This window comes from Falco punctatus, assembly GCF_963210335.1.
Source record: "Falco punctatus genome assembly, chromosome: Z".
Lineage (NCBI taxonomy): Eukaryota > Metazoa > Chordata > Aves > Falconiformes > Falconidae > Falco > Falco punctatus.
The window spans coordinates 83,848,804-83,872,369 of record NC_137586.1 but is presented as its reverse complement, the minus strand read 5'-3'; the positions used below and the strand labels follow the sequence as shown (position 1 = coordinate 83,872,369).

Below are 23,566 nucleotides of genomic sequence, written 5' to 3'. Positions count from 1 at the left end.
GGTGACCACGCTCCCCCAAAAGAGAAGGGGAACTCACAGGCCATCCCCCACTTCATCTCCCTTCCAGACCTGCCAAGGGCCACCAGGAACAAGCTGCTTCAAAAGTGCTGGCTGTAGGGCTCCTTTTTTTGCAGAAAGTGGTTTTCTGTGTTTTGCAAGCACACTCAAGACCTGCTGGTATTTTTGCTATGCCTTGATCTCCTTTTTATCATTTACGCACTCCTGTGCCAAGCACTACAAAAGCCAAAGGACCTGCTCCTCATGCCCTATCCATAAAGCCTTCTCCTCCATTGCTGCAGGTGGCTTGGTGTTTGTACGCCAGTAGCCCTGGGGCTTATCCCCAGTCCTGTGTTTGCTTATGCCCCGTTACAACTTTTAGACAAACTGGACATTTTCTTATGACTACTTGAGAACACTGTTTCAGTCAGCACAATGACCGCAAGTATTCAGGAAACCAACCTTGTACTTGATTTGGTTATTTTCAATACAACACTTAAAAATCTATGCAAAAAAATCACTGTCATCTCTCAACTTCATTGGGAGGATCATTTACTGAAACAGAGACAACTGTTTTCTCAGTACCTCTATTTTAGTAATCTTACCTATTACGAAAAATAAGCCATTGCTTGCTTATGAAAAACTTCACATGAAATTCAAGAAGAAGGCAGCATTTGCTACTCTATGAAAGTTTGATCACACCTCTACAGTGACAGTTTCATTAAAACATTGAAATACTAAGAGTATTTTCATTTATTCTGCAAGCAAAATACAAGAGCTAACAATAATTTCTTTTTATATTCATCCTTAGACATTACTGAAATAATTATAAGGGGATGCAAGCATATATCTAGAGGCTGAAATTTCTCATCATTCACCTCAGACCAGAATGATTCTTTCCGTTGTCTGGAAACTTTCAAGGTTTTTTTTTCCCCCACTCAAAAGTCTGTAAAAGAACTTCATTTAAAACATTAGAAACAGAAAGAGAGTATGTTACCACTTTCTCATTTCAAGATGTGTCAAGCCTTCCCCAAAAAAATGTTTAAAATTATCTATGTGATTTTTGTTTCATGAAGTTACTAATCTCTGTTAGAGGCTTGATACAACTGCACTGTTGAAGTTTGCTATGTTTAATACATGGCACATCAAATGCCTAGATGACCTATAAAACTTAGGTGGGTTTGAACATAACATGGATGATAACGTGCTGAAGTGGTACCACCATCCTCAAATCAAGCTAACACATACATACATACACAAAAACAATCAAACAACAAAAAAAATCTGTCATTGAACTCTCAAATTAGTGTTTGTGATTTCAGTCTCAAACTCAAAGATTCAGCACACTACCCTAAACAGAGAACAGGTTCCTCTAACGCTTCTATTCCATGTATTTGTGCATTAATTCTAAACCAACTTTCCATAGCCAACTGGCAGCCCTTTAAGCTGTTGCCTTTCTCTTCCACATGCATTCTCTCACATTTGCAGGTAAGAAGGGAATATTAGCCCCCCATTGGGTGCTTTTTACACTTCATTCAAGTTGAACAAGGCACAGAAACTTTCATACAGGTAGGTGCAAACTTTACAACATCAAGACTAAATTTCAGGTCTGGAACTGAGTATTAACAGGAGACACTTGGTTTTATAAAGCACTCCAGTTCCCCAAACTTGAGTTCAGCTTGACCTGCCCTGTACCAGGATAGGAGACTATCTCCTATTTATTCTACATGGGCTAAAGGGTTAGGGCGATGCTTGCATGTGATTTGTGCATTTCACATTAATACACAGTCATAAAACTTTATTTATCTATTTAAAATCTCTGCTGGTTTTTGTAGTGGTCAAGTTGCTATAGAGCTCTGTTGTGTTGTATTGTGCAGGGAAGCACAGCTTCATTCCTGCTCTACTTATTTCACTCCCCAGGGCTGCCATGAATACAACAAACGAAATCACATGGATGGTGATCTTGTCAGATCTCATAAGCAAAGCAAAAGTTGGCCTGGTCTTTTTTACAATAGGAGATCTCAAATCTAAGCTTGAAACAAGACTATGAAACTTCCTGTACACTGAGCTGAAGTCACTCAGTGCTGCTTCTCTGTGTAACATCTTCCCTCCCTCCGACTATTTCACTGTATTGCTTTTTCAATTCAAGAAGGACCATTGGAAAAAGCAGTTGTACAAATAGCAAAAATAATGAGTCAGCTGCTCAGTTTATTTAGGGTCCCTGCAACTCACATGGCAGTTTAAAAGAAGTTGCACAGGAAATTCAGTCAGCAAAATAAAAAAAACCTTATTAGGACTGGATTTGCAAAAAAAAAAAAAGTCAAGAAATTCCCAACCAAGATGCCAACAGTGTAATTATACTAGCCTGTTACAAAACAATTGAAAGTAATGACATTTTGACTATACTTACTAAGTGTCAAAAAGCTTAAGATTAGTATATAGTTAAACTGACAGTCCCACTGAGAAGACCCAACACAGACTAGACAACATACTTGAGGCGGTGGTGGTGCTCCACAGCTTCTCAGCAGCATCAGTCACCTTGGAGCAGACAGAATGACAGAGGAAAACAACAGCAGCTTACCTAAAATTACATTTTTAAAGGTGCATAGAGACCCTCCGTGCAAAAAGGCACAGAAAGCAGCTGACACCTAGGGGTACAACACAGAACCTCTGTCCTTAAAGGGCCCCACAATTTACGGATTCAGAATGGTAGGTTTCCAAAAAGGTTATGCTTATCAAGGGAAAAATCTCCACAGTGCTTAGTAAGTACAGACACAAACATTTTTCCAAGTGCTTTGCGAAAACAAAAAAAATGTATTAAACTGGATTCTCAAACAGGTATTTAATCTAACTACAGAGGGGTGACTGCCCAATCTTGGGAGGAGCAGGTGAATGAGGAGTAAATAAACAAAAAACCCAAAAAGACAAAATGAAAACAATGACCAAAACCAAAACAAAACCCACACTAGACATCAGACTTAAGGCTTCAGCTTCGCAAATGACTACTGCAAGATTTGAAGTCCCTAAAGGAATAGTGGAGCGGTGAAGAGCTGCTGTAACGGGTTGCATAGGGCTGCTGTAGACTTGCCAATACATACTTGTATCCAGCTGGTCCCAATTAATAAGATACATCCTGGTGGTTCCTGCAAGCCTTTCAAGCGGCTCTAACATGCCACAGGCCAGACTGGCAACCACAGAACTCAAGACAAAGACTCTGCATCAACGGCACAAAGTCATCTCCCTGCTCTGCAGAATTGCATCAGATAATAGCTAAGTGGATAGGAGTAGGGTAATGTAATGTATTGCCACATAAAAATAAACATCTTGGAGGGAATAAGGAGAAAAAGGCAGTACAGACAATTCATACCCAACAAGAAACGCCATTTAATTCTCATTTTAAACTGAGCATGATTTCCACCATCCGCCCCTCTCACCCCCACTTCCCTAGTCCTACAGAGACACCTCTGCAGTGTTTGCTGGACTCCCTATATTTCACTAAGGCAAATCAATGTACAACCAGTAAGTTTAACAGTAACAATATTCTCAAGGAAATCTGGATGACTTATTTGCCTAAAGAAGGTATTAGTCCAGTGACCCCAACAGAATTACTATTCAGACAGATTATTATTTTCAATACAAAGAAACAGCCCCATCAAAGCAACAAGACAGCTTTTCATCTTTAGTCTGAAATTGTGTTAAGAAAGCAGGGGCAGGCGGGGGGGGGGGAGGAGTTATGATAGTAGGATCTGTGAAATTATGGTTACAGTGGTTCTTAAAGGCAATAAGGTCAATATGAAGTATTTTTAATATTTTCTTTCAAAGTAACATTCATGTAAATTTCATGGAAGGGTAAGGTTATTCAGAAACTTGAAAATGCTGTGTATGCAAGATGTGCCAGCAAATTCAATATTCAGAATATTAAAGAACTTCATCAGACCATAAGCCAGGCAATCAATGAAACAGCAACATTAGTAATATGACAGAGGATTCTACTGCCTAAAAGATACTTGGAAAAAAGAGGAACAAAGGCAATTTCAGAGAATTTATATTTCTTAGTGCGAGTTCCCACTTTACAATTCTCTGCTCTTTTTAGTTTATTTACTTTCGAGTGGTTTTAAGCAGAACATCAATTCCATACATTTTTCAATATCAAACACCACCTCCTAAAATGAAGAGAAAGATTCAGGGAGAACATAGCTTCAGCAGCATCAGTCAGAGCATGGAGCAATGACACTGATACAAATACTTCAGACCAGGACTCAAACTTCCCCCAATTCTTAAGAGTTTAGATTCCTGGGAGTAAGTGCAGGCAATTTGGCAAGCATGCTCATGAATATGTTAACTCACAAGAACGATCCATCCACCACCACCACCACCCCCAAAGGTAATATATATCGGGGAAAACACGTAAAGAGGCTCAAATAGCTAAATATCTCAGGCTAAAAATACCAAGAACTCCCTCAAGCTGGAAGCTGTTTGCAGAGCCCTGACAAAAATAAGGAACCAGGACAGCATAAATTCTTTCCCTTCCCTGCAGAAAGTAAACTACATCTAGAAGGAAAGTATTCAAAACATAATAAAAGAGGTGACTCACCCCTATCAACATACAGTACACACTGGAGGGAGTGGCGGGGTGGGGGAATGGGGATGCAACCTAAATCCTGGATGCAAACACCAGTTCCCTGCCCCAGTGAAACACACAGTTCCTGCCCCCAGTGCTGGTGTGAAAGGGTGACTGCAACAACTTTGTAATCAGCACAGTACTCCTGCCCTGAAGGATGACCTGTGGCACTCGAAGGTCTTCAGAGCAAGGTAAATGATGGAAGGAATAAATGACTGCTCCTGGAGCCTTCTGCGGAAGTTAACTCTCCCTCTCAAGTGGGATGCTCCTCCAGAAGGCTGCTAACACCTACAGCAGGAGCTGAAAGGCTATAGATACTTCAAATTAACCTCTTAACCAATCAGATTTCCAGACCCGGGCTGTATTCTTTATTTCTTATTTATTTTCCAAAATGATGGTGACGTAGTCAAATGAGCAAACCTAGAACAAGATGAGCCCGCTTTGTTTTGGGGTTTGCAGGTATGCCCATGGATATCATTCAGTTATTTCATTTCTGTGAGCAGGCAGGGTATTGAAAAGCAAGCACAATCCACCTGTATTTAACAGCCTTCCACACTCAGAATTCTGAGTAGAGGCAGCCAGAAGAATTGGCTGATGTCGACTATAGAAGAAACACAGCAACCTTTCAGGACAACTAAACCAGTAAATAATCCCCAATGGTATCACGTTACTTCACTCGGGATGGAAAATTCTTAAAACACTGGAGGAACTGCATAAAGAGCAATGATCTTGCTAAAGCATATCACAGTCCTACCGTTTTGTAATCACACAATTGAAACTTGTACATCACGTTGGGTCATATGACACTAAAGACACTCAAATGCTTCTGCAATTTTTAGAACCATCTGAAGTACCTCCTTCTACGCAGCATCTGACAGAAGGATAGCATGCTTCCATGCACTAATGTCTCTACTTAGAGAAACAGAAACTCAGAAAAGAAAGAGAGTACCAGGGCAAGTCTGCTGACCTCCAGCAGACACTAGTTGACATCACTTACATGAATGCCCAAATCACTGAAATGTACTTAATTTTACAAACTGCCACTAGGAAATACTCATATCCCAGCCACTTCAGGCAGTGACATTCTCGGACCATAAATGACAAATACAGAATATTAAGACGCAGAGCATCTGTGGGTTGGAAAATGAATTTACTGAATTTGAAACTTTGAACATAAAGGAACAAAAACGTGACTACTCTGTAAGGATACCTCAGCATCTTCACTGAAGGAATGTCACAGCATAACTCACAGGTTAAATCACAACACTGAATGTCAGGATCTTTTCTAACAATTTATAGAACTAATTTCTCACTTTTATGTGTTGGATGAAAAAACACGCAGAGAGAAGCTGAGAATTTTCCTATGCAAAAAAGCTGGTTGGAGAGGGGATGGGAAACCTGGTCCAAGGGGCACCTCTGAGTAGCCAGGCACAACATGTATTAGTGTAGAATACACGGCACTTTAATCTTATGATCCTTAACAGCCATACGGCTGTGAAGCAAAAAGGAAGACAACCTCAATACTTAAAGATGGATTCTTTATTGTTTCAAAAAGTGGAACATCTGGCCTGTCCTCTTCAAGTGTTTATGTTTAGCTAAAATATCTGCTGCTAACTTAAAAGCACAAAAAACAAAGAAGCATAAACCTTTAGGGCACAAAAGCTTCTTCTTCAGGTCACCTGGGCTGCCAAAAGGGAAGAAAAAAGATTTTTATTCAAAAGTTCTATTCAAAAATTCTATTCAATTCCATGAAAAAAAATCTTTTTTTGGATAATCTTGTGTCAGTTGCTGGGGGACTATCCAAAGAGACAGAGCGATGGAAGTTTTCTGGAGGAATCAGAAGCTTGTTTTACCAGATAAGCATCAGGGGAGCTGTACATTCCTAGGCAGAAAAAAATGCCACATACACAGACTGCTTTTGTTGTTTTCAGATGCTCTCCTTCACATTGCTCTAAACAAATACTTTGCTTTAAGAAGTCCGGTTGTTGGTACTCCTGCCATTGCTCCCAAAGAGAAGTAAATCACAGCTGCTGAATCTAAAGTCAGCCTTGGTGAGGTAACCGCAGTTATTACACAACAGACCATATGCAGGCCATAGGTAGGACACAGTACATGTTCTATACCAAGAGACCGGACAAGAGCATAAGGATGGCACTGAATCAGCTTGGAAGTGGACCAAGAGTCTGTTAACTCTGAAAATGCCTCTTCTAATTCTATTCCGTATTTGAATCAAAATAGTTTGTTGTTGGGTCTTTTTGTGATCAACCTGCTTCTGTGATTCAACACGTGCAGCTGCCCATTCTAAGGACAAAGATACAGGATTGCCTTCCAAGCTTGCATATGTACATAGACCTATACACACAAACACACACCAACACACACAACGCAATATGGAAAATCAGTACACTAAATTTCAGACTGGGAGAATATAATGGTCATCTTTCTTCGGTTATGTTAATTCTTTAAATATGCTATAGGACTGGAAAACCAGAAATTTGAAGAAAGTCACAGGCATGCTAAAAAGTAACTGTCATAGAAGTGGTTTTAAGTTTAGCTGAAATCCATAATTGAATCACAAAGGCAAAAAGATTATGAAAACATTTCCATTTTGATGCTGCAGAATATACAGCAACAACTTTGCCAAATTACACCGCTGGTCTCTTTAATCTGGTTTCTTGTTTCCCTTTACAGCCCCATTGGAATGCTTCAAAATAAGGTGTTAGAAATCCTGGGGCATATATGACACTGTCATAGGTTAGGTTTCTTCATTTTCCTCTATTAGTTTTCCACTTGTATCCCAAATTAGTGACACAATCCACGTAGAACAGAATCCAATTTTGTGCTGAAGAGCATGCTCACTTAAGTACACAACCCTTTGTACAAGGCAAAGCTCTTCTCTGTAACAATATACTATACCAGAGAGAGCCTCTAATTATGTTTTGTCTATTGGATGTATACACTGTGAAAAAGAAATTAAACAGAAACTAACACCAAAACATGTTCCTAAATTTTGTGTTTTCTCTCTGCTGCACTTCATCATCCCTAGTCTTGCACTAGCAAGGAATTCCCTCTGTGCTACCTTCTCTTTTGCTTTGCCCATGCTATCTTTTAACGAACACTCCCAACTTGTTTCAAAGCCTGTGACCATGCCAAAAGACATCCAGCTACAGGACTTCAGCTTTTCAAGCACTTCAGCCATGAAAATGAAGATTGGTGTAAGTGTGCTTCCGTAACTAGTGGGTAACTGTGCACTGACATGACATGGGCAAAGCTGGCTGCTCCAACAAAGTAGGAAACAAAGATTTTTAGCTTTGGGTGATGTCTTGAGTATTTTACCAGTGCAGCTTACTAAGGATCGAGATGGTATTCAAGAGGGAGAAACAAGACTAACTGTTGCATCACTGTCAATTTTCCTGTAGTCCTTGACACAGCCAGTAGGTTTTGGCCAATGCTGCTTGACAGAAGTGTTTGCAGGAGAGGCTGGAACACGGAACAGGAACACCCACAATCTGCTGTAGGCATGACTATGTATTTTCAATACGTTTTTTTGGCTCAGTCTAAATATTAAAACCCGAGTCCTTTTTCAACTTTCTGGAGTGCTTCGTAAGAGTTTTACTAGACAGTAATGAAATACTGCTCAATTCAGTTGTATTGTTTTACAAGGGAAAAAAAACCTTATAGTTTTATGACACAAAAAAACCCTATTATACCTTTATTTTTTTAAAATGAGAATCAGAGACACAGAATTGGAGACTGACACAAGGCAACTCCAAACTTTTTTTCCTCTAATTTTGAGTAATGAACTACAGAGTTACAGGGCTGTTTGGGGAATACTGTGAAAGATTTACAAGGAACTTTCTCAATTACTAGAATTAATACTAATACACCTGCATTCAGCATTCCAGTATGACTTTGGTTTTAATCATCTATTTAATATGTCCTGCAAAGTCTTTCAAAATTACTTTTTCATCCATTCTTTATAGGCTCCCCAACTACAGCTGGACAATTTAAGTCTTGCATCTTCAAAGCATAAGATACAGCTTTCTTTGTGTTTTGCTGCATTATAGTCTCTCATTTAATTTGTAAAAAGATTTTAAAATATGTAGAACTAGGTCTGCAGTTACACACCTACAGATACTGGTCTCGTAAGAGTAAATATCTTTCTTTTATAAAAAATTAGATGTACAGACAGTAAAATTAAAAGTGACACTGAATTTGAGGAGCTGCAGCAGAAGTCAGATACACCAGTATGCTGCACCTTTCAGATCTGCTTGTCAAGCATATTACCATATACTAGTGGCATATTTCTGTATTTCTCACTGCTCTTCATCTTCTGACTAGAAGCTCTCCTTTATCTTTTCCAGATTTTTTTTCTTTTACATACTGTCCTGTGTTCAAGCTTTAAGTGTTTATTTGTTGATCACTTACTTTTCCTATTCCAACCCAGAAAATCAACTTTCATTTATGTTACCTTACAACATGCATATGAACACACAGGAAAACAAAACTTAATGCCTCAGGCCACAAATATATGCCTTCAAGTTTTTAGAACATCCTCTCCATTTATTATACTCTATAAATATTTTATTAACAGTGGCATCATCACAGAAGTCTTTCTGACTTGCAGAAGGGAGCGCATCCCCTAATGTGAACGGTGGCAGGAGGCACTGGCAGTTCTGCTGCCCATCACCAAAGATGACTGACTGCTGGAACAAACTACCAAACTGGTTTACCAAAGTTTAGGAAGCACTTAGAGAAAATGCAATAAATTCAGACAACTTTTCACTACATTACTCAAAGGCCTTTGACTTGCAATTCACATTTCAAGGCAGATTAAACAATATATACCGATTTAGGAGGGCTTTAACAATAAATAATTAAAGGGCTAGAACAGTTCAGAAGACTGTCAATGGGAGTTGTAACCTTCACTTCTAGGGAAGTTTCAGACTAGACAGGGGAGCTTCATTATTCCCGATACCTGATAAAATTTCATTAACTCACCCACATTCCCAACCAACAAATAGCACCTATGAACTCACCACCACCACTTCAATTCCAAGGCTGACCTAAGCAGGAATAATTGGAGCCATCCAAGACTGGCCCCACTATTTGAGGATTAGTTGGGAAACAAGAACAGTAAATAAAACATTTAGCACAGAGAAAACAAAGGGGCTCTGGTTTATCAAAACTTGCTGTTGCAATTACAAGGATGTGATAAAGCACCACAACTTCCATAGCAGAAGCATCAGGTGGCATCCCTACTTCTGGCCTCATAAATCACAAATATTTACAACACAATCATACAGCCTGTCAGCCATATGATCCATTTTGTCCTGAGACTGTCAAGAATAACAGATTTATTAAGGAATTATAGTTCCATTTCTGCACTCAAGTATTTTCTTCAGAAAGTACAGCCCTTCCCCGGGAAAGACCAACGTGACAACACAGGCTGCCACTGACATTGCTGTAATTTTTTTTTAACCTATAAAAACAGCTTCCAAGACTAGCACTGCGACTTTTTAATAAGCATTAAATTGATTACCACAGAAAATATAACTATTTTACCTTCCTCTAAGTACGCAAAAATACTTTATCTGAACAGTGGAACATTCTTAACTTTCCAAACTCACTAGATGGATTTAAAAACGCATCTACTAGCAACAAGGCATTTTCAATATCAACATAAAAAAATACTGCATGCACTGGAATTTACATATACTGGTAATTTATTGCTGCTGCATTTTCAAAACACTGGCTTCTTTCTAGAAAAGTTATATGGGTTTGGTTTTAAGGTGAAATCTCTCCCAAAAGTCCAAGGCACTGAAAATAAAATGAAAGTCAATATAAAACACATGACACTGTGTAGTCAGTACCTTCTTACATTAATTTCTTCTTCATGATTGAAATTCCCTCTTTCAAAGACAGTCTTTTATTTAGGAATGGAAGACAGCAAAGAAACAAAATAGCCAATCTGAAGTAGCAAACCAGTACTTTCATTGGCAATTTAGGCTTGATCAATCCCATCGAGAGTTTGGGGTTACCATCAAGGGTTGTACTTCAAGAAGAACCACACAAACTTAGCAAAAAAGTATTGGTTATATCATGGTCTGCTCCCAGTTAAATGCTTCTGCCTGAACAACTGAACTTCACGCTGAAACACAAGCCCAAAGGCAGACTGAAAACCCTGACAAAGATGGGATCAAGCAGCCTGTGAATTCAATGCTAGGAAGCACTGAGGAGCCAGACAACCCTCACAATCCACAACCACCCTCACAATCCACAACCACACCTGACAAAGCGCACCTGCCATCAGAAGCGTGATTTCTGATATCCAGATTTTTACACCGTATTTGCAGAGGAAACAAGGTGGGGAAAGAGCATGCTATCAGTCACTCTGAAGGAAATCCAGTCAGTCACTGCTCTTCAATGCATCAGTCCAGCTTGAAACTAAAACCCAAAACTTCCAGTATACCTGCCTGAAGACTACAAGCATTCTGAGAAACCCCACAGAGAATAAATGGACACTATACATTCTGCTCATTTACATTTTGACTGTTTTATCACAATAAACACTCTCCATCATTTATCATCAGCCCTGGCTCACCGGGGAGGTCCCAGCAGGGTAGGGGTTGGCCAGTGTGACACCCATCTGCAGGGAGGGCTGGAAGGAGGATCTGGGGCCCTACAGCCCTGTCACCTCGGTGCCGGGGAAGGTTATGGAGCAGATTGTCGTGATTTCCATCACCTGGCACATGCAGGACAAGTGGGGCATCAGGCCCAGCCAGCGTGGGGTTGTGCAAGGCAGGGCCTGACTGAGAAACCTGATCTTCCGTCACAAGGTGACCTGCCAGCAGTGACGGAAAGGCTGTGGATGCTGTCTGTGTGGAGCTTAGTAACGCCTCTGACACCATCTGCCACAGCATCTCCTGGGGAACCCGGCTGCCCCGGGCCGGGCCGGGGGTGCCCTGCGCTGGGTGAGGGGCTGGGGGCGGCCGGGCCCAGGGGGCGGCGGTGGCTGGAGCCCCCTCCCGCTGGCGCCGGGCACAGGGGGTGTCCCCAGGGCTCCGTGCTGGGGCCGGCCCCGGGGAATGTCTGTACCGACGGGCTGGGCGAGGGGACCGAGCGCCCCCCGGTCAGTGTGCGGGTGGCACCGGGCTGGGGGCAGTGCTGCCCTGCGGGGGGCAGGGGGCTCCGCGGGGGGGGCTGGGCAGGCCGGGCCCAGGGGCCGAGGCCACCGGGAGGAGGCCCGAGGAGGCCGAGTGCCGGGCCCCGCCCGCGGGTCACACCAGCCCCAGGCAGCGCTGCAGGCCTGGGCCGGGGGGCTGGGCAGGGCCGGGGGAAAAGGGCCTGGGGGGGCTGGGCAGCAGCCTGGGGGGGCTGGGCGTGAGCCCCCGGCGTGCCCAGGGGGCCGAGGCGGCCAGCAGCGCCCTGGCCGGTGTCAGCAGCAGCGTGGCCAGCAGGGCCAGGCAGTGCCCGTCCCCCTGCGCGGGGCACTGGTGCGGCCGCCCCTCGGGCCCTGGGCTCAGGGCTGGGCCCCTCGCTGCAGGAGGGACGCGGAGGGGCTGGAGCGTGTCCAGGGACGGGCAGGGGGCTGGGGCAGGGGCTGGGGCACCGGGCCTGGGGGGGCGGCCTGGGCAGGAGGGGGCTCAGGGGGGACCTGGTCGCTCCCTACAGCTGCCTGGCAGGGGCTGCGGGCAGCGGGGGTCGTGCTCTGCTCCCAGAGAACAAGGGACAGGGCCAGAGGAAACGGCCCCGAGCTGCACGGGGAGGGTAGCTCGGGTAGTGGGGAAAACGCCTGCCCTGCAGGGGTGCTCAGGCACGGGAACAGGCTGCCCGGGGAGCTGCTGGAGTCACCGTCCCTGGGGGTGTTTAAAAAACATGCGGGCGTGGTGCTTAGCGACATGTTTTAGTGATGGACTTGAAAGTCCTGGGTTAATGGTTGGACCTGATGATCTTAAAGGCCTTTTCCAACCTAAATGATTCTATGATTCTATGATAAATGAAGCTGGTTTTCCTAAAAACAAGATGTGGGTGGTCAAAACTGTGTGCAAACTGAGGTTTGGAGGAGCCGATGACTCATACACAAGAGGCTCAGGCTGCTCTGGTCACTGGGAATGAAGGTACAAAGGGAAGAGGAAGAGGAAAGGCTTCTGGGGACCAGTCATAAGGAGGGCATCACTGTGAGATGTTTGTCAAGTTGATATACAGTAAACTAGATGTTAGGCTGCTGAGGAAAAAAAAAAAAAAAAGAAAAAAAAAACACAAAAAAAGAGGCCCTGAACTTAGCTCTTCAGTTGAAACTCAAACTCCCACAACAGTGTAAGATGAAGCTGTGCCACTGCACAGAAAAGCAACCAAGATACAGGCAAGCAGAAATGAGCTGTGCAACGTCCCTGTCTGACTGTCCAAGCACTCACATGATGAGCAGGAGTCAATACTTTGGCATGTCTACACATATTACATTGGTCTGGTATTGGAGAAAACTAGAAAGAATCTCAAGAAACCGAAAAATCTTAGCATGGCATACCATGTATGAAACACATATTAAAAAAAAATATAATTCATGCAGACATCAGCTGGACTATCAAAAAACATACAGAAAAAAATTTAAGAAACAAGTTATAAACACCTTCAGAATACAAAGATAAGGAAGAGTCAACATTATCTGTCAAGAGTAAGACCCTGTCAGCTCAGTTTGGTTTACCTGGAAGGGAGACTGTGCAGTAGGTAAGGAGGAACACACGGATGGCTTACTAGAAGTTAAGATACAAGGGTTTTGATTCTTAGCCTATCATATGACGTGTATGTAAGCAGTTAGCTTTCATGAAATCAAAAAAATGGTGTAGTCACATGAAAAAAATAATGGAAGAGTCATTATGAGTACATTTCTAAAAATGAGAGAAAGTTTCAAGAAATTTCTTGCTATCCTAAGCCAATTCCATTAAAAGACCTTCATTAATCAGTTGTATGTAGAAATACGGAAGTGTACATGGTAAACTGGGAAAGATTATAAGCCCTTTTGGGGACACAAACAAAATAAGGGCAGTAAATAAAGAGAAAATTTAATACAGACAAATGTAGAGTACTATGCTCAGGAATAAGAAATCAAATACACAAATATGAAATGGGGAATAATTGGCTAGGCAACAGTATTGTAAAAAGAACCTGGAAGGCATGTTGACTGCAAAATGGATGACTTAAAAAAAAAAAAAATGAAAAACAAACAACAAAACCCAAGAGCAACAAAACCCAGGCAAGTGTTCTAGGGAATATTAGCAGCAATATTTTATATATAAAACCTAATTAGTATATATCATCTCAAAAGAGAAGTAATTATTTCATTCTGCTCAGTTCCATGCTCTGATCTGGACACACTACTAATAAGGAAAAAACAAAAAACGAGTCCAGAGGCAAGAATCACAGAAGGTTTGAAAGGGAAAAATGACCTATGACAAAAAATTTCAGTTTATTTTTGTGGTTTAGATTTTTGCATTTAATGAAGCAAGAAAGCAAAAACCTAGGACGCTATGGTCTTGACTACTGCCACCTTCCAGTTCCTTAGTAAAGAATATCTTATGTTCTCATCTGTTACTTCCCTGGGACTGGAAGGAAGAAATACTTTAGAGCCCAGAAGAATGCACAGAGGTCATCAAGTTTTCTGAATTAATGTGTTTGTTGCTATCTGAGGAAGAGCTTCTCTTAAGAGCTGAAACAACAACTATGTATGACCTGACCACTACTTCAACAGTCTGGACTGAACAATCTCAACTGAGCACACACCAGAAAAAGAAACTTGAGCTTCAACTCAACCCAGACCACCACTCCTTTCTGGCCTATATGTACACCAACACAGCAGGAACCAAGTAGCCCTCATCAGCTAAGACAGCTGGGAAGCCTTGAAGTTGTAGCTACCAAACATCTATGGTGAAAAAACATCACCTACTGTGATGTGAGTTCTTGCTGGTGCCCCAAAAAAAGGTTTGCAGAAAACTCTTAAAAGCAACTGTTTTGAGCACTTGCTAATTACGTGCACTCACAGAGTACCATGCTAGGCAGTGCAGGACTGTGCCCTCTTCTGCACTCTGAGGGTTCATGGAGTGGCACTACCCAGTTACAATGCTACCCTGAATTATACAATCATTTATTTTGTAGTCTCCCTCCCTAAGAAAAGCAGGCTTGCGAGGTCATGCTGAGTGTTACAGTAAGTACACAACTGTCCACCCTGGATAACTTCTGAGTTCATTTTCCACCTCCAAAAAAGAGACAGTAGTCTCAAAAAGAAAAAAAAAAAAACACATTTCTACAAGTTGCTTCAGCTATTTGCTTTCACAGAAACACTGCAGCAAGACCTCAAGAACAGAGATGTCCAGAAAATGAGGCTTCAGCTGTTCTCTAACTGATGGGACTGCTTGTTTCCATCCTGCTCTGGACTGAATCACAGCCTGTCCGAGGCAGATGCTGTGTGCTGTAGCGGGGAGATGGCAGACTCTGGGGTGGCAGGGACCGTGCTGTAGATGGGTCCTTCTGAGACCACCTGAAAAGGTCCTCCATCTCTGAGTGTGCCACAGGATGGCTCTGTGTCGTAAGCCACTCAGCTGAAACAAACTTTGCACAGCAGATGAATCATTTTCTGTTCCTAACCTTCCAGATGCCCAACATGATAAAATGGTATCTCATCCTTAAAATTAGTGGAAGAAGAGATGGTGGAAGTTTTATGTACACACCAGTGGTTTGTATAATGCTCCAAAAAAAATCCTGGGCTACACAGCTCAAACTGGGCACCCAATAATCAGCAAGTATTTTTGCTTTTTACCTTTCTTGTGTTACTGCCATTTCCAAAACTGGCAAGCAGGCAGGAGTGGCTTGATGCATATTTTTAGAGGTTTGTGAAATTCAGACACTGTGGTGCTGGGCACCAAAGAAACAACACATTCTTTCTCTAGGAACAGCTGTATTATGAAACAGCAAGGCAGCCATAAGGCACATACCGTATGGCAGCAAAATAGCAAATTATCAAATAGCTACTAATTATGAAAACAATGCTTTATTCTGCACAATAAAAAAACCAAGAGTTTTTTTCCGCAAGTTAAAAAAAAAAAAATTAGTGAACATGCAGATGAGGACAAAGTAAGAACAATGCTTAGTATATATCCATATTTTCCAAGTCAAGAGAATGTTACTGAGAAAGCAAGTACAACACCCAGACATTGCACTCTGACACATACAGACACACTATTCCAGCTGCTTCTGAACAGCAAATCCTACCCTTCCCTCTTAAAGTTCCGACATCTCATCTGAGCTACAGATTCTAGGACTACCGCAACCTCTCTGCCATTTCAGTCAAGTCCAGTATTTCATACGTGTTTGTACATTTTATCTTGTTTTATCATTTTATCCCTTGGTCTCACACATTCCTTTGCTGCCAGCAAAGGAACGGTCATTTTCTAGCACTTGGAGGGACAGTATGTTCCTCCTAACTTAACAAAAATCTTTCACTTCCTGACCTGTCTCCTTGAAGGCATCACTGTCCTGGCTCTGCTCCCTGTTTTGCACCAGGTCTATTTTCCTTGTCACGATGCACCAGCTCCCATGCAGATCTCTGATCCCAATGCCAGTCCCTTCAGGGAGCAATTCTTTGTCTCATCTCTCTGCACTGGCCATTTCCACTCCGCTTCATCCTCCTTCAAGAGCCAACCCCCTGTTAGCTCTGTGTCCTGGCATCTCACAACTGCAGCTCCAACGGCTCGGCCTGTAACTTGCACTCTCCTTCCCAACAACACCCAGCCCCATTTCTTCTCCCCAGACCGTTCCTCTGAACCCAGTAACTACTGCACTCCCAGCAAAAATGAAACATTCAGCGATTACAGTTAGTAAGCCCTAAGCATATGCAAATTGATCCTTTTGAAAAGGCTTGTATCCTGGCTAAATTCAGATGCTTTGTCATGCAAATAGAAAAAGACACAACCCTGGAATAAAATCCCTCATCCCTTCTCAACTAGATTTCAAGTGTTTCAAAGGAGAGGAGTACTATTGGTCTTCCATGGTAAAAGTTATGAGAACTTTTGAAACATTGGAAAACACATTTTTTACTTTGCCTAATTTTCAGAGTGAGCCAAAACACTTCAGCTGAACTGTTTAACACAAAGAAATTAAATAAACCAGCACAAGGCTTACATACACCATTACAATTTTTCCACCCAAACACTGAAAGTTTGGCAAAGAAAATCTGGTTTGGCTACTGTAATACTTGTAACTCTATCATATGCCTATAATTTAAGCAAAATGAATTATTAATATATGCTGGTTTCTGTTGACTACTGTCTCCTCCAGCAAGATTTAATTACCTCTTAGGCAAGCCCGAATGATGCTCATTGTCATCAAGAGTGCATCTGCTGTACCCAGTGGGCTCCAGAAGTCCTTGCTCTTCAGCAGCAGAAGTCTGCTCAGCACTACAGAACCCACAAAAGCTAGCATCAGACACCTCATGAAGTTCACCATCCAGGAAAAAAAAGCACTGGACAAAACACTCAAACCTTTTGTGAGCAGACCAACTGTGTAGAGGAAGCAATGCAGAAACTGAAGCTTCTTTTTTTCCTTGATTCTTGTCAGTCCAATGAAGTCCTTAACTGTATGGAAACAAACACCCCTGCTATAAGCAGTACACTTTTAAGTTTGATATGTATTTCAGGGCACCACTATACTGAAGTTACATTTCCACGGTCCACCACACCTACCGTTCAGTCTGTCAGTGCCTGTTAAATCTCCACTGCAACAGTAGTTATTCTTAGTGGCCTGAACTGCAGCATATACACTATCTGAAACACCTTTGTATGCTGTCTAAGATAACTGTGCAGTATGAGGGAGTACCTGAAGCACTGTGATCATTAATAAATACTGATAAATACTTACTATCTCCAGAAAGTTCCCTTCTGTGCTCTTCTTTATTAAAAAGTATATTCTTCTAGAATGGTTACAAAGTGTTACGTCCATAGACTCCCAGAGCAGCACACCTGCAACTTTTACAAGTTACACCTGATGGATGAAATCAGTGTATAAACATTAAACCTAAATTCTGTAAAACACGCTGGATTACACTACCACCTTTGTATTCAGAGTATCTTTCACCACCTGAAACTTGAAAAGCTAGCTCACCGTTTCCCAGGGATAAGCAGCAAATTGATCACTGAAGCCAATTAATTTTAATTTGCCTTTTATTTTTATGTAGCTTACAAACATTACAGTGAAAAATGTAACTTAACTATGTCAATTCATGCAATGCTGTCTTTCCAAATTTGGAAAAAAAACCCCCAACAACCAAAACAAAACCTCACAGAAAAAAAAAAACAACTAACAAAAAACCCCCTCACAAATATGTCTAGAAACCCACAAATCCCCAAAAGTCCTCAGAAATCTGTTTTCCTAAACAGCAGCAGAATCAAATACAGAAAGCACTGGTGAGTTTTTTCTGTTTACAGAGAACCCTATTGGCATCAACAAGAAAATGACGTATAAATTTCACTCCACTTTCAACTTTGGGAAGAAATGTCTATGCACCCACATATAAAGGAGCTGTACATCCAAATGGCCAACCACCCAAAACAGAATTGAGAAGAAACTGCAAAGGAGACCTCTTCTTTCTTCAAAGCAACAGCAAAGTGGAAAAGAAAAATGCCCATCTTCCTCCATGTGACCAACTGGCCAAGATCAAACTTAGGTGGCATTTACAACTAGGGTCATGCAAAAAAAAAAAAAAAAAAAAAAAGGAGTAAGAATACCATGACAGCAGCCATCAAGAATTCTCACTTGCTCTACATCCTCTCCCAGACCAAGCTGAAAAATAATCAATAACCAACTCTAATGCTTGCTTCTATGTTGTTATTTTGATCATGCATCCTTTTATATCACAGTAAATCACAGTCCCTAGTCACCCAGTTAGTTTTTAAGCAAAATCTGCAGGTCTGCTGAGCTCCACCAAGGCAAAGGCACCTTGCAAAAAAGACCACTTTAGAAGACCATTGAAGGATTAACACAACTGAACACAAAACAAGTAAATCCCTTCAAAATTTAGTTTTCCTTAGGATGTACATTCTTTTTACTTACTTTTCTACACATATTTTCTAACTGAAAACATTATATATAGAGTTCCACTTGCAAATTACTATAAAAGTCCTGTTTGAGAATCTATGTAAGATTTGTACAGTCTGGTCCTTCTTTCTCCAAGATTAAGTTCACAGAGTTTCACCATTCAATGAAATGTCAGCAGGTTCAAGCTCCTAATCTGAATTAATCCAATTTTAAGGCATTGGGGGGGAGACCTATTTGCTGTGAAGAGATAACAAAAGAGGATGTTTAGAAAATTTTGGTCTTTTTCCTTTTACAATGTAGATGAGCCTTATTTGGCCCCAGAATAGCACAAGTGGTGGGACTGCTGCTGTTTGATACAACTTTCCCATCCTTTATGCGATGGGAATGGCCTACACCCAAAATTAAGTCACAGCTGTTATAGAACTGGAGGAAGGGGCACGACACCACTTGAGATTTTTTTCTCTCTTTGTCCTCTCTGCATCTCACAGGTTATCATATGCCTTCATTTTCAGCGTTTTACCTAGCTGTTCCATACTGTACTTCTCTGGCATAAAATTACATATTATTTTTCCCAAACCCACCTATCCACACTTCGTATGTGTTGTTAAACTACATAATACAGATAATTTACCCAAGGTCAGGCAGAAGGGACAAAGAGAAAGACCATAAAACGAATGACATCTTTGGAACTGAAAAATCGCCAAGGGCTACTACAAATGACTTGCCAAACTTACTCATTTTAATAGAAATTACATAACCTCAAAGCACATAAATATCAAAGGCAAGCACTACAGTGAGTTACAAACATATCTGGCACTGGACTGATCTGTAAAATATATCACATCCTTAATTACAAACATCTGAACAACACACATTTTCACACCCTAGTCCTGTCACTGGCACACACCCTCATGGGGAAGACACATGTTCCATATAATTAGGCCATCCAAACCTGAGGTAGTGTATTTTTTTTTCTCAGTTTATTTCCTTAATTATTACAAGTGGATTTCAGAGATCAGTTACTGGCTACAAAATTTAGATACTTAAAACCTTGAGGAGACACAACAGAGTTAAATTACATGTTCTGTTCTAAAAACTTTCAAATTAAACCTAATTATAATCCCGCTCTTCTTGATTAAGTAAGTACTTAATGTTTCAGTCAAATGTATGTATTTTCTCTGTGGTTTTCAAATTAATATAATCGCATGCAGAAGTCAAACCTGTATTTTTTTAGAGATTTAATTTGATGGCAACTTTTTTGAGCTGAACAAAAATTCATGCATCACCTTGGGAGAAGCACTGCATAGTTGTAAAACAGTGTCATAAGAAAGAGAAAAAAAATGTAATCACAGCTTTTTGGGTGTCAGAAAGAAACCATATGAAAATGGCAATGATGTGACCCGATCTACTAAGAGGAAATTTGAAATGATGTATTTAAAAAAAAAAAACAAAAACAACCTGGAATTTAGACTATATAATGGTATTCCACATCATAAACCAAGACTTCAGGCTGCTTTTTTTTTTTTTTTCTCATCGAAGGACAATTGCTGGCAGGGAAAATAAAAGACGACTGGTGTTTCTAAATTCCCAGTTGTGTTTATCTGTAACTAACCAAGAAGTTACCCATCTGTCAAGTCCATGATTTAAAAGAACAAACCATTTCAGTGTTTTGCATGAAATAATCTATACATGAGGAATTCAAATTTCCAGCTGTTAGTTATAATGAGCAGGAGACAAAGTGTATTTAAATGGAACAGCACCATCTAGCAGGCCCCCCATAACTTTACTTAGCAGGGCAGTTGCTACTTGGCAATAGGTCAATTTGGCAGGCTTGCCCTGAAAATTATTAAGCATTTTCATACCGCATGAAATATTATGTGCTTTATCGCACCACGAAGCCAGAAGAAAAATTAGCTACAATGAAAGAAGACTGAAAACAGTTTAAAGTTTCAGCGCTAGGACCACAGCAGTTGTGTGTGTGGCTCACGTTGCGTAGTTTTTGCTAAAGCAGAATTAAAAGAGCCTGATCCTCATCCGATCGAACAAACATCAGCCCTACAGATTTGTTTTATTTAGTCCCACACTGCGATCCCATTGTGCCCTTTAGGAACTCCCCAAGTGTACTGACAAACACCAGCTACTGTATAGCACAAGAAAATCTTTCAACTCCATAATCTTGCTAAATGAAACAGTGCTTCCACTAACCCCTTAAGCAATTATTTTTTAAATTATTCCTATCCTGGGAGTAAGAAGTGCCACAAGTTGATTAGATTTTAGTGCCCAAGTTGTGTCTCCCACTCCATCTTAGCAACTAACATTCCATGCCCGTGCTGCCTGTCTTCCTCTACCTTTCCATTGCAAAGTTATGTGTGAAACTCCCAAACATAACACTTGAGATTTGCCCTAGCATCTCCCTCTTCTGTAGCAACAGAGATGCCTGGCCTGCTGCTGTTCCAGGAAGCATGCGTGCCAGTCTCTGGAATTAGGAAGTCTCTAAATTGCTGTAGAAAATAATAATAAAAAAACCAAACCCAAGACCCAAAAAACCAAACCCAACAAAAAAAGAAACTTTTAGGTGAAGATTCAAGACAAACCGCCTGAAGGTAAACTCATCAGCCGTGCGCGGAGTATTGAGGCTGATGTTGGATGCGATTCTGGAGCAATGTGATTTTTTGCAGCAGATAGGTGCAAACCTGGTTTCTGCCCGGAGGTCTCCATCTCCGGACTCCTTCAGCAGCCTTACCCCGACCCTCCCCAGCCCGAAGCCACCCCCGATACACTCCCTCCTCTCCTCCCCCTCACTCGGGCTTGTCCTCCCCCTCCACCGCCGCCGCCGCCTCCTCCCCGTGCTAAACCGGCCTCGGTAACGTCAAGAAGCTGCCACTACCGCACAACTTAAAGAGACGCCGTCCATTCCAAAAACTCCGTTTTCCTCCCGCTTCTTTCCCGCCCGCCCGAAGGGCAGCGCAGGGCCCCAGGAGGGAGGCACCCGGCGCCCCCCGGCCCGCCCGCCGCCCCTCCGCACCCGGCCGGGCAGCAGCGGGGTCCGCTCCGCGCCGCGGGTCCCCGCCCGCGCCCCGCCGCCGCGCGGTGACACGGGGAGGGCGGCGGGAGATGAAAGGGAGCCCCGCGCCGCGCAGCTGGGCATTTTATCCGCGAGCAAATAATGAAGCAAACAATAATAATAATTAAAAAGTAGTTTTCGCAGGCTGTTTCGGCACCAGCCGGCTCCAGGCCGTGGGGTGCGAGGGAGCCCCGTCGCACACCGGTACACCCTAAAAAAAACAAAAACACACCCGAAAAAAAAAAAAGCTGGGGGGAGCGCCCATCCCGGCACCACCTTTGTTCGGCGGGGCGGGAGCCGGAGCGCGGCGCCCCCCCTCCGCCGTGCGCCCCGGAGAACAATGCGCCGCGGGGTCGGGGCCGCCGGGCTGCGCGGTCCCGGGGAAAAGTTGCGAGGCGACGAGTTGGGACGCGGCGGGAGGCAGCCCCCGTGCCCCCCGTCCCCGGGCCGCGGCTCTTTGTTACCCAAGTTGTCCCGGCACCCTGCGTCGCCGAGCCCCGCGGAGGGCCCCGGGGACCGGGGCGAACTGGGGGCGGGGGGAGCGGGCATCCCGGCGCCGCTCGGCCGCCCGCCCCCGCCGAGGACCGGGCGCGGAAGGCAGGCGGGGGGCGCCCGCCGCGGCCCCCTCGCCCAGCCGCCGCTGTCCCGCCGCGGGGACCCCCCTCCGCGGCCCCCTCCTGCCCGAGCTGCGCGGCCGCGGCCGCCTGCCCCCCTCACGCCGGCCCGGGCGGCGCCGGGCCCCCTCGGTCCCGCCGGCCGGCCGGCCTCCCGCTGCGCCCGCGCCCGCACCGCACCGCCCGCCCGCAGGAAAGTTACTTTGCGCGCAGGGTCGGCGCCCGCGCAAGGCGCGGTCCGCCGGCGCGGGCCGGCGGGCTGTACTCACTTCTCCCTGGCCTGGCTGTCGGACGGGACGCTGCTGTTGCTCTTGCCTTTGCCGTACATGCCTGCAGAGAGCTCCGACTGTCACGCACCTGTCAACCCATCACAGCCTCCCCGGGAACAGCCCCGTCACCATGGAGACGCTGCCACACACACATCCCATTGGCCGGCCGGGCGGGAGGACACGCCCCTCGCGCGGTGATCGACAGCCGGAGACCCCGACGGGCTGCTCCCTCCTCGCCCCCCCGCCCCCTCGGCTCCTCCTCCCCCCCCGCCCCCCCCGCTCTCTCCCTTCCCCGGCGCAAGGGGGAATTAGAAACGGTTCTAGAAGGATTTTAAACAACCGGCTGTTCCGAGCGCCCGCCACCCGCCCGCCGCCGCTGCCGGCGAGGGAGAGCGCGGCGGCGAGCGGCAAACTGCGGACCGGACTCTTTCGGCAGCCGGCGCCGCCAGCCGGCCCGCGGCCTGCCCGCTGCCCGCCCCGCTCCCCTCAGCCGGCCGCGCAGCGCAGAGCCGCGCTACCGTCCCCCGCGGGCCGGGGGCGCAGCCGGTGCGCGGTCGCCTCTGCCAGCCCCACGCCGTCCCGCTGCCTTCGGGGGGGGGGGGGGTGTCGGGCGGCAGCCGCCCCCTCGCCCTGCCCCGCGGTTTGAGGGCCGCCGACACACACACACACACACACACACACACACACCCCGCCGCCGCCCGCCCCGGACCCTCCCGGCTCCCCAGCGCGGCCCCGCTCCCTCCCGCCCGTGCTGGCGCCCTCTCCTCAGCTGCTGCCAGCACGGGTCACCTCGGACTCCAAGCCTCGCTCCCCGCCTCGTGCCCCCTCAGGGCCACCCGCCAGGCCCGCGGGGACCCCCGAGCGCCCCGCACCCCTAGCCGGGCACCTCCCGCGGGGACCCGCCCGGCGGCCCCGT

General features: G+C 44.4%; 1 protein-coding gene across 4 annotated transcripts in view; it reads right to left on the bottom strand.

The window, feature by feature from the left end:
* SSBP2 (single stranded DNA binding protein 2) overlaps positions 1-22,854 on the bottom strand; it is a 177,957-nt gene extending 155,103 nt beyond the window's left edge. For all 4 annotated transcript variants that reach the window (XM_080372561.1, XM_080372562.1, XM_080372563.1 and 1 more), the window contains exon 1: positions 22,651-22,854. In XM_080372561.1, the coding sequence (XP_080228687.1) occupies positions 22,651-22,709 (59 nt within the window). In that variant the 5' untranslated portion in view covers positions 22,710-22,854. The remainder of the gene's footprint in view (positions 1-22,650) is intronic.
* Positions 22,855-23,566: the final 712 nt, after the last annotated feature.